The sequence below is a fragment of the Quercus lobata genome, chromosome 4 (genome assembly GCF_001633185.2).
Source record: "Quercus lobata isolate SW786 chromosome 4, ValleyOak3.0 Primary Assembly, whole genome shotgun sequence".
Lineage (NCBI taxonomy): Eukaryota > Viridiplantae > Streptophyta > Magnoliopsida > Fagales > Fagaceae > Quercus > Quercus lobata.
The window spans coordinates 48,813,344-48,824,878 of record NC_044907.1 but is presented as its reverse complement, the minus strand read 5'-3'; the positions used below and the strand labels follow the sequence as shown (position 1 = coordinate 48,824,878).

At 38.6% G+C, this 11,535-nt stretch overlaps 1 protein-coding gene across 1 annotated transcript; it reads left to right on the top strand.

Annotated features, from left to right (window-relative positions):
• The first annotated feature begins 283 nt into the window (after nt 1–283).
• On the top strand, nt 284–11,311 carry LOC115987654 (nuclear pore complex protein NUP1-like). The gene is made up of 9 exons (XM_031111245.1): nt 284–726; nt 1,586–1,653; nt 3,013–3,128; nt 5,108–5,306; nt 5,451–5,753; nt 5,891–5,983; nt 6,075–6,827; nt 7,074–7,609; nt 9,193–11,311. The coding sequence occupies exons 1-9, from the start codon at nt 414–416 to the stop codon at nt 10,871–10,873; spliced, it is 4,062 nt and encodes a 1,353-aa protein (XP_030967105.1). The 5' UTR covers nt 284–413; the 3' UTR covers nt 10,874–11,311.
• The last annotated feature ends 224 nt before the right edge of the window (nt 11,312–11,535 follow it).

The following is an 11,535-nucleotide window of genomic DNA, read 5'->3' as shown; positions in this document are numbered from 1 at the left end:
TAATATGTGTGATTGAAAACAATGAACAAAAATTGACAATTAATGTGAAAGTAATATTTCACCGATTACCATTACACACGTACTATCAATTTTTAACAAAATATGTGGTAATAAAAGAATTGTATCTCAAAATTCAGAACATGTCACATTAGCCTTGTCCTAACCAAAAAAAAAAAACAATAGCAGCAAAAAATAAAAAATATATATATAGTATTTATTTTCGAAATAATTTAATAGTAACTCTCGTACTCTCTCTCTCTCTCTCTCTCTATCTAGAGTATCTTTCATTTTTTTTTTCCTTTCTCTCTCTGTCTATTAAAAACCCTAACTTGCACTTTGTTCAGTTTCTCTCTCTTGTCAACCTCTGTTCCCCAAAATTTTGAAACCCTAAGAGCTCTCTCTCTTTCTCTCTCATGGAGACGGCGCGGGAAGAGAAGCCCTACGCCGCCGTTTCGTCGGAAGGAGGATTCGGCACCGGCGGCAAGTTCCGGAAGCGTCCGTTCCGACGAGCCACCCAAACGACGCCGTACGATCGTCCTCGAACCGCTATCAGAACCCCCAGCCTCGCCGCCGCCGTGGCCACCAACAACAACGGCTGGCTCTCCCGCCTCGTCGATCCGGCTCAGCGCCTCATCGCCTCTAGCGCCCACCGATTGTTCTCCGCATTCTTCAGCAAGCGCCTCGCTCCTCCGCCGCCGCCACAGCCGCCACAGCCGTCAAATTCTGGTTCGCGTTCTTTATTCTTTGCATGCGAAAACCAATTCTGCGCGTGTTGCTTTGTGGAAATAGTGTCCTTTTTTTTTTCATTACGGAACGTTTAGTTAGGGTTTGATATTTTGTGAGACTCGAGATTTAGGTGTGGAAGTAGCTTAATTTGTATTGGAGCTAATTCTAGGGTAAAATTCTGCAATTTACGTTTTGTTAGGGTTTTGTTCGTGAACCAAAAATTTGTGGATTTGGAACAAACTTGCATTTAGAAGTAATGGGATTGCTTAAATTTGGCTATCTGAACAGTGAACTTGTGGCAATATGTGTGGTATTGAATTTGAAGAACTTGAAATTATGGAAGTTGGAAGTGATTTAATTTTTCAATTGGTTCGTTGGAAGTCAATTTTTGTGATTCAATTATGCAATGTATCAGTGGAAATTTATGTTATATGTATATTTGCCAAAGAACAGTGTTTACCTCCAAATACCCATTTACCTGTACTTGACTTGTTTAAATAATTTAATGACCCATGTCATTGAATACCCCCGAAGACGATTTTATGAATCACTACATAATGGGTTGGGGCAGATTCTAGAGGAAAACCTTGTTCATGTGAAATAAATCTCTCACTGTCTTCTATAATTTTTGTTATTAATTATTTTAATAGGATCTGTATTTTTGCACGCTGCATATGGAGACTTTAAGCTTATAAGGACTAGCTATTATCATTTTTCTTCTGTATTTTATAATAGCTTTTCATAAGCTTAATTTTGCGATTACCATATGAGTTGTTTTGCTTTACCTTTGTTTTGATGAAATTTGAATTAGTTTTGATAGTCACGAGCTCGTATAATATAAATTTTAATATTTGACCAGAAGCAAACCAGGAATTAAATGATAAGCACCCGGAAGTAAGGGATGAGTACCATGAAGCAGTTGACATTGTAAGTTGTAATGCTTTTTTATGTTACTTCTTGCATGTGTACGGGTTTCTATTCTTGTCACCTGTCACTTAAATGGTATTCTTAATTTTTTTAATTTTATTTCGACGTAAAATTCTTTTATTTTAATTTTATCAATTAAGCTACATGGCTAAAGTGGTAGTTAGTCTAGTTGGTGAAGTCTCTGGGCACAGCACCATAGGCCTAGGATCAAATTCTGTCTTTATTGCTTTTTAAGGCATTATGTGGTAGAAGAGTTACCTCCCATCTTGTTGCACATAGGTCCAGTGGGCATTCAAGTGTGAACTGTCCTCTTCATTGTGGAATGCCTTAGAAATTAAAATGGGGTTTTGGCTGTGAAATTGTATTTGCAGAGTGAAGTCCATTTATATTCCACTAAGACCAGAAGACTTAATCCTGTTACTGAATCATTGCTTTTGCAAACAGTCTTGTATGCATCTGATGTGATGAACTCATGAGTGGCTAAAGTAGAGGGTAGATTTAGTGAACAAAGAAATTTTAGCATGAAGTAGCGTGCTTAAATGTTTTCAGAAAGAGGGCACAATTCTGTTATAGTCAACTTTCCTGCATGGAAAAAAGCTTGATCTGGAAGAAGAAACTTGTGCTACATAATAGGTAGAAATATAAGATTGTTAAGATGTTACTCTTTCCAAACTAAAGAGAAATATGTAAGATGCTAAGTGTCTTCTGATAAATTGAATGGATACAGCTGAGTTTCTTTTTGACTAGTTCTGGCAGAGATCCTACGGTTAGCAGCAATGTTAGAAGTTCTGCTAATGTGGGCAAATGATCACTGTTTATTGTCTTAGCTGGTGTAGTAAGCAGTACTTGTCTCTTTGTTTAGTATACTTTTCTTTTCCAATAGAGATTTCATTTAAAAAAAAAAAAAATCATGGCACGTGTAAGGGTACCTCACTCACAAGCCTTCTGTTAATACATGTGTTAGGTGGTAGAATTTAAATGCTTTCTAAATTCTGATTGGGAAGCTCTTTCTTCTGTTTTCTTTATTTGCTTTTTAATACTTTGCTTTTTATTAGTCTCTTGGTGAATTATTTAATGGTTTGCCTCAATGTTGACTGGTTTCTGTACTTGTTTCAAATTGATTCTGTGAGCTCTATTTGTAAATGGATTAATGTGTAGACACTACACATCTCATATCCTTTAGGTTGTGTGAACATGTTCTAGGGAATTATTATATGCTGTATCTCATTGGCTGCATGTATCTAGCTGATGGATTGATTCATTAATAATAAAATATTATCAGAATTATTCCATTGATATGGTGTGCTGATTTCTTATTCATTATTTTTTGTTTGTGTTGTTGAAAATTTGCCTGCAAAGGATTCTCCCGGAGTGCAACGAGGAGCCATTGATCGAGTTGACAAATCAAGTAGTAGTTCTGACAAAGGAGGCTTGACGGAGCTTGAGCAAATTTTAAAGCAGAAGACTTTTACCAGGTAGTCTTTGTAACATTAAAATGTCATCACTCATCAACCTCTTACTGAAAATACTTCCTGTTTTGTAATTTATGGGGGGATTCCAGGACTCATTTGGTGGGATGGGACAAGGTGTGTGCACCTCTGGAAAATGGTGGGTTAGGAGTAAGGAAAATAACTACTCTTAATAAAGCCTTACTAGGGAAATGGTTGTGGCGGTTCGGGGTTGAGGAGACAAGGCTTTGGAGGAGGGTTGTAGCTCTAAAATTTGGGGAAGAATGGGGGGGATGGACCTCCAAGCTAGATAGAGGGGTACATGGGTGTAGTTTGTGGAGAAGTATCCGAATGGGTTGGGAGGTTTTTAGTAAGAATATTCAGTTTGAGGTGGGGGTGGGGGATAGAGTGAAGCTTTGGAAAGATCTTTGGTATGGGGAGTCTCCACTTCACTTAACCTTTCCGGGTGTGTACAGGATTGCTTCCAATAAAGAGGCATCAGTGGCTTCCTCTCTTGAACGGTTGGGGACAGAGGAACGAAAAAGTTGGGATGTTCATTTCATTCGGAGACCAAATGATTGGGAAACGGGTGGTGTGGATGAATTTCTCCGTACTTTGGGTTCTAATTTACCTCATACTGAGAATGGAGATCGTATGCGATGGAAGTTGACGAAGAATGGGGATTTTGACATCCGATCATTTTATAATAAGTTAAGAAATCCCTTGCCCATAATCTTTCCTTGGAAAGGTGTTTGGAAGGTTAAGGCTCCTAGGCGAGTTTCTTTCTTTGTATGGACTACTGTATGGAATAAGATCCTTACAGGTGACAATTTGAGGGGTAAAGGGATGGATTTTGTTGACTGGTGCATTATGTGTTGTTGTAATGGTGAGACGGTAGATCACTTGCTACTTCATTGTGGTAAGGCTTATCGGTTGTGGAGTTTGGTTTTTAGATCCTTTGGGATTTCTTGGGTCTTGCCAAGATCGGTTGCGGATACTCTCTTTGGTTGGTGGAATTGGCTTGGAAAGCATTCGTCTAGCGTTTGGAATCTAGCTCCGTTGTGCTTAATGTGGTGTCTATGGAGGGAACGAAACTGGAGGACGTTTGAGGATATGAAAAGTTCCGATGACCAGCTTTTGGCTTCTTTTAGTGGCTCACTCTTTGACTGGTCTAGGGCTTGGGGACTCACCACTAGTGATTCTCTCCCTATGTTCCTTAGCTCTCTCCTTTGTAATTAGTAGCTTTTCTTTTTTCTTTTCTTTCTCTGTAATCTTTCTCTGCCTTATGTTTTTTTGCATAAGGTAGTTTTCTTGAATATACATCCTTTTTACTTATAAAAAAAAAAAAAAATTTCTAGCAAAAAAATGAGAGATTAAAATTGTTGAATTTTTTTGGTGCTTTGTCTAAGTCTGATGCCATCTTTGATCTGAAATCTATTACCCATTTTTGTTATTTTTCCCTTTGTGAGAACTTTGAAGTTCCATAATTATGGAATGTTTAGGAGTTGTTTTGTCAATTTGGTTTTCACTTGTCTCCATTTTTGTTTGTCCACATGCAGTAGCAGAAATGACTTCAGATTCTATTGTTTCAATTAAACCAGTCTCTGTCATACTTAGATCTGTGGCAGTTAATGTTTCTTAGATGCGCATTTAAGTCTGATGCCATCTTTGATGCGGAATTATTACCCCTTTTTGTTATTTTTCCTTCTGTGAGAACTTTGAAATTCAGTAAGCATGGGATGTCATGAGAGGTTGTTTTTGCTAATTTGGATCACACTTGTCTCCATGTTTGTTTATCTGAATGCAGTAGCAGTAATGACTTCAGGTTCTACTGTTCCAACTGAACCAGTCTTTGCCATATAAATATATATATATATATATATATATATCTGTGGCGGTTAATATTTGTTTGATATCATGCTGATGCTGATGCTTTTGTTTTTCTTTTTGTTTTATTTTGAGTCATGACTTCCTTTGATGCTGAACCTAATTCAACTACTTTGCAGATCTGAGATTGATCGTTTGACAGCCTTGTTGCATGCAAGAACTCTTGATATCAATATTGGGGATGAAGAGAAAAAGTCTGAAGTGATTCCATCAGAGCCGGTAGGGTCTAACGTCGGAAGGGAGGAACTTTCAAAAGCACAAGCTTTAGAAAATGGGATTGGGAGCCACCTCATTTCAACTCCTGTCATTAACTCAAGTGTAAGAAAAATAGCTTGTATTCTGTTTATGGTTTACATAATTTAAAATGCTTTTGGGTGGTTGTGCACGATGCTCTTATCATGTAAAAAAATTTACATATTGCATGCACTTCTTTCACATGTAATGGTTAAAAAATGTCTTCAGGTCCTTGATGAGGATGTTGCTTCACCTGCAGAGCTTGCAAAAGCTTACATGGGTTCTAAGCCTTCAAAAGTATCCCCATCAATGCTAGGTATTCGTAGTCAAGCTTTGAGGGAAGATTCATCCGTGATAAGCAGTGGGCCTTTTCTGCAAAAGTCACCCATTATGCCACTTGTTTTGCGGTCCTCTGGTCATGTTGGGTATCCTGAAAACGGTTTTATGACACCTAGATCTCGAGGAAAATCTGCAATATATAGCATGGCTCGGACGCCATATTCCAGAGTTAACCCAACCTCTACCATCAAGGTATTCCTACTAGTGAAAATAACGTCCTTTAGAATATCATTGTTTTTCTAGAGTTAAGTTCTTATATAATTTTCTTCTCAGAAAAATAAAAAGAAAGAAAAAAAAGGAAGTTCTTATATCATTTGATCATTTTCTAGGGTGTTGGGCCCATTGTTGCTTATGATGGGCCATCATCATCATCATCTCAGGCTGCTTGGGAGCAGAATAAAGTTTCTGGATCTAAACAAGGGGTATAAATTCTGCAGATCATCAGATGCTATCCTCTATGTTTTCATTTCATCACCCTGATTAAATTGTTGATTATGTTTCTTTCCTTTGCAGGCTTTAAAACGCAGAAGTTCAGTCTTAGATAATGATATAGGATCTGTTGGTCCTATACGTAGAATTCGTCAAAAGCCTAGTCTTCTCTCTTCGAGAGGCTTGAGCGTCCCAGTTTCTGGTAGTCCCCTCCCTATTGCTGGAACTGGAGTCAGTCCTGGTTCTGCTCAACGCCCTTCCTTTTTGACACAAAAGTCACCTTTACGGGTTGAATCTAAGGATCATTTGATGAAGAACTCAACAGAGAATGGAGATAACAGCATGCCGGGTACAAGTTTTCCCCTTGTTTCCTCCAAGTCTAGTGAGATGGCTTCAAAAATATTGCAGCAACTTGAAAAGCTGGTTTCACCAAAAGAGAAATCATCTGAGTTCAAGCTAGCATCTGTGAGGGATAGCTCACCCTCTAAATTGTCACCATCTATGTTACGTGGAAAGGCTCTTAGAAGCCTGGAGACTGTAGAATCACCAAAACTTCTGGAGAATTTATTGGAGAATAACAAGTTGGATAGTTCACTTGATACCTTGTTACCTGATGCTGTGGACATTACTCAGCAGAAGCAAAACAAAGTTGAAGAAAATGGCCCATTGAAGCTTGTTTCTTCTAGTGACATATCGGTTTCTGTAGTGAATGGTGTAGATTCTAAAGCTCCAAACAAGGACACCTTACCCAGCATTAAATTTGCAGATTCTGTGGTGATTAATTCATTCAACTATCCTCCACAAAAGAGACGACCTTTCCGTATGACTGCACAGGAGGTATGTGTTTATTTTCTCATGTCTATTTTTGTCTCTATCCGAAGCATTTGATAAATGCCTTGGTCAACTTGCTTCTTCTTCCATCCTATTTGATATTAATTGCTGCTTATTTTTATTTATGGTCATGATAATGTAACGCATAAAATTATAAAATTTTATAGGTTAGCTTACACTCTCCAAAGAGGTGTTTGATATTCCACTTAACAAATCATCAAATAAATTTTATTCTATGGATCTCTTCTTTAGGATTTTTTGGAGCTGGATGATGACTATTCCAACGGGGCAGCTCCCACTTCATTGGTTGAAGAGAGAGAAAAGGATGATGTTGTGGCGGAGAGGAAGTCCAATTTTGCCGAAGTGGTAACACAGGAGAAGCCTCCATCTCTATCAGGATTTAAGCCCCCTGAAAGTGCTGCATTGAACCAAAAAACTGATGTAACTTCTGATGGGCCTGTGGTTACTGAAAAGAGCATTGGCTTTGCCTTTCCAAAGGCCAACTCTACCAGCGAGGCTGTCCCTCCTGCAGTGATATCGATACAGTCATCCTTAAAATATGATAAATCTGCATCACCAAAGCAACCAAATGTTTCACCTCCCACATATAGCTTTGGAGATAAAGTTGCTTCACCAAAGGAACCAAATGCTGCTGCTAGCTTTTTTACTGCTTCAAGTGCTGATAAAAAGATGCCACAGTTTACATTGGCTTCCTCATCTTTAGGTAGTGAATCTGCAGGACATAAATTTGGTGTTAGTTCAGACCCAAAACCGGAGAGCTCTAGCAGGTTAGTGTATATTTATTGTTACTAAATATATTAAAGGAATTTATTGATTGTCTCCATATTTAGTTATGTTTGGTCTGTCTTGGTGTGATAGACGGTGGAAGGGGTGGTTATCTTGTTTGAAATATATTGATGCTGTCTTATATATGTGTGATTTTGTGTGTTTGTTGTTTTGGATAAAAAGGGGGTTCTATTGGAGGAACATATTGGAACAGTAGTGGAGGGATACTCCTAAGTCAAGGATGAAAAATGATTCACAAATGTAAATTATAGTTCATCCACCATCTGAGGGGAACAAGTTGAAATTTTAGTTAATTTGTATATGCAAGGACTTTTGAGATCTATGTCTAGCTTTGACCCATTTTAGTACAAAACATCTGTAGCCTGGATATAATAAGTAATGTTGAACATATCACAAGTTTGCCTCCCCAGGGTTAGTTAAGAATTCTTCCATAACTTTGAATAGCTGGGAAATTAAGGTGATAATTTCCCTATGGTTCTTGAGCATTTGAAGCAAGTGTGATATGGCTCTGAATCTGGAAATAGAACCTGTCAAATCCATGTTCAATTCTTGAGTTCATTAGTAAGTCTGTATTTGCACAAAAAAAGAAACTAAAAGATGCAGCAGTTATAGAACAGGACACAGCTATAGAATGGAATGGCCATGGAATTAAAATTTGTTTCCTTTGTTGTTTGTACATATTTTTTTGGCTACTTTATCCTTTTAATGAAGTTGTCTTTTCTCAATAAATTTTTTTTCTTACCTATCAGAAAAAAGAGACAATTGTATGTTTGATAATTAAAAAATGGGAGTGGCTTGTCAATGCGCTCAACTCAAGTTGTGTTTTAGAACCTGGGTGCATGTCTAACTTACCAATTCAGGGAAAAAGGGTTGTAATATTAATTGTTTAGATTATATGGAGATGGAGTTGTAGCAGACACCTGTTTGTATGTGGAGCTATAATTTTAAAGAGAAGTTGAGTTGTAATGTCCTTTGGAATTGAAGGGATATAAAATACGTTACATGGTCTCTTTGTTTTTCTTTCTGTGGTAATTAATATGTATTGATAGTCATGATCACGTCATCAGTGCTATGGCTTACTTTTGAATTTGTGAAGACTCTGCATATCTATGATGGAATTATACTGATTTTTTGGAACTTATGGCATACAAGACGTATTATTTACTTTTTGTTCCTCTGTCCAGTGATAATTGATATACATTAATTATCCTGATATGCTTCAACAGTTCTGCAACATGTTTTTGTATTGTGAGGTCTTTCTATGTACATTCATCAATTTCACCTGGGTAAAATTCACTGCTACCATTCATTTATGGACAGAAGAGGTCTATTTGCTACAATACCAAAGTCTATGTACTAAATTGGTGAAAAAATAGTGTGGGGTGATATTACAAAGCATCAAAGTTTAGCAGTCTAAGGACGTTTTATTCATTTCACTTTTAAGTTAAAGCCTAATGTTCAAAATGTAATGTTTTGACTTCTTAGATTTAGACCTAGTCGTCTTTTGTTGAGTAATTGATCTTTGTGAATTTCTTTCTTAAATTTGTATGCTTTTTATCTGCAGCTTTTCAACTTTTGTGGCTGGTGCAACTGATTCTATGCCTAAAGTACCTGAATTGGAAAAAGCTGATAATAAGAACAATTCAAATGCTGGAGTCACTTTTAGGACACCAGAAACTGCATTTTCATCTGCTGCATCAACATCAACACCTACTGCAAGTATTGGCGTCAACACCACTGCCAATAATTCTTTCTTAAATAATGGGTCTCTTTCTTCAAGCCCATCTTTCCCTTCAACCATTCCACCTCTTCTTTTTAATAATGTTCCCATTCAAAATTCATCAAATAGCTCTACGATTACTCTTACTTCCACTGGCAGCAGCAGCAGCACTACAACCACCAGTGCCTTTGCCACCTCCATTACCAGCAGCACCAGTCTCTCTACCTCAGCTGCATCAGGGCCTATTTTTAAATTTGGACCCACAGTTGTGGAAGCACCAGTAACGGCTACTTCTGGAATAGCATCAGAAGCTGCCAAGACGAGGCCTGAGTCAAGGATTGGCAATTTCGGCAGCAATCTTTTTGTTGGCACATCTGCTACAAATGCAAGTACAGGAAGTAGCATTTTTGGATTTAGTGCTGCAGCCACATCTTCCGCTGCTAATAGTCAGTCTCAGGGTTCTACCCTTTTCAGCGCTGGTAGTGGATCTGCGCTTAGTGCACAGGCATCCCCTGCTGGGACTGGGGTTGCAGCTTTTACCAACAGCATTCCCATTCAATTCAGTTCATCTGCGCCATCCCCATCATTTGGATTGGCTGGCAATACAGCTCTCTCTTCTGGGAGTTCATCATTTGCTGTGTCAACTCCTGCTGCTAAGCCTTTTAATTCAGGAGCTGCTTTTGGACTTGGCACTTCTGCTTCTTCAGCAGATGCCAACTCTAATAATGCCATAGGTAGTACTACTTCAAGCTTGTTTGGTTCTTGGCAGCCCTCAAAGTCTCCAATATTTGGTTCAAGTTCGACATTCAACTCTTCATCTTCATCAATTGGGTCGTCCGTTGCAGCATCTACTGCTTCTGTTGCTGCTACAACATCACCCTCAACTGGGTTTTCCTTCCCAGTGTCATCTACAACTTCTGTTCCTACCACTACTTCGCCTTTTGCAGCATCTACATCTTCTGTTGCTGCTTCTACAACATCCTCAACTGGATTTCCCTTTGTGGCATCTGGTGCATCTCCCTCAACTGGGTTTCCATTTGCAGCATCTACAGCTTCTGCTGCTGCTCCTAGCAGTGCACCTGTTGCATTTGGATCATCCATTGTTGCATCATCTGGTCCCACTTTCTCATTTACTTCAGCCATGGCTACTCCCACATCACAGCCTGTATTTGGTAACCCCAACCCCTTCACAATTAATCCATCTTCCTCGGGAAATAATGATCAAATGAATATGGAAGACAGCATGGCAGAGGATACCATTCAAGCTTCCATGCCCACAGTTCCAGTATTTGGCCAAGCTCCTGTCACACCTCCTCAGTCTGGCTTTGTGTTTGGGTCAACTCCATCAGCAGGAAATCCCTTTCAATTTGGAGCCCCACAGAATTCAGCCACCCCACAGAACCAATCTCCATTTCAGGCTTCAAATAGTTTAGGAGGGAGCAGCTTCTCACTGGGTGCTGGTGGCGGTGATAAGGCTAATCGAAAAATTGTCAGAGTTAGTCGCAACAAGACGCGGAGAAAGTAAATATACCAATCATTATATCAACCATTTCAGACAAATTGGGATCGTTGTCAGAGGCGACAGTTGCAATTGATGGATAAATAATTATAATGGTTAGATATCAATAGCGGGAGATTGCTGTATCTGTTGGTCACCTGGAATTGATTGGTGCTGACAAAGTTGAAAGAAGGCTGTTAGGTCTCAAAATCCAACGATTCTCATTCTCCTTTACATTTTTTTTCGTGTCTTCCATGGTTGCAGTGCGGTCATAAGTTTTGACAGTTTTGTATCAGTCTGTAGCAAATCTAAAGAACATTTGTGCTGTACTAGTAGTAGTCGTTCATAGAATTTGAGGTTGGGCAACTGTGCCAGTGATGGTGTTATGTGTACTGTGATTTTGTAACATAAAAAGAAAAGGGCATGAATCTGTTTAAGGAAAGAAAGTTGCTCTCGATTAAGAAAGTTAAGAGTTTTCTGTGCTTTTTTAGTTTGACAAATGTATCACGGCTCGACATGTGAAGCCTTTGTGTTCATAATCTCTGCTGGAAGCCTGCAAGGATTGGTGTTAGTAGGCAGAAAATAATGTTGGTTAGTATATATATGTGTCTTGAAGTATAATGGGAGTTATAATAGCTTGTACTTTAAAAGAGTACTGCACAAACGGAATGATCGTTCTAAAATGCTCT

Coding starts and splice junctions, on each gene's coding strand:
- LOC115987654 (XM_031111245.1), top strand. CDS start 414: ATGGAGACGGCGCGGGAAGAGAAGCCCTACGCCGCCGTTTCGTCGGAA. Junction 727..1,585: donor GCCACAGCCGTCAAATTCTG/GTTCGCGTTCTT, acceptor ATATTTGACCAG/AAGCAAACCAGGAATTAAAT. Junction 5,754..5,890: donor ACCCAACCTCTACCATCAAG/GTATTCCTACTA, acceptor ATCATTTTCTAG/GGTGTTGGGCCCATTGTTGC.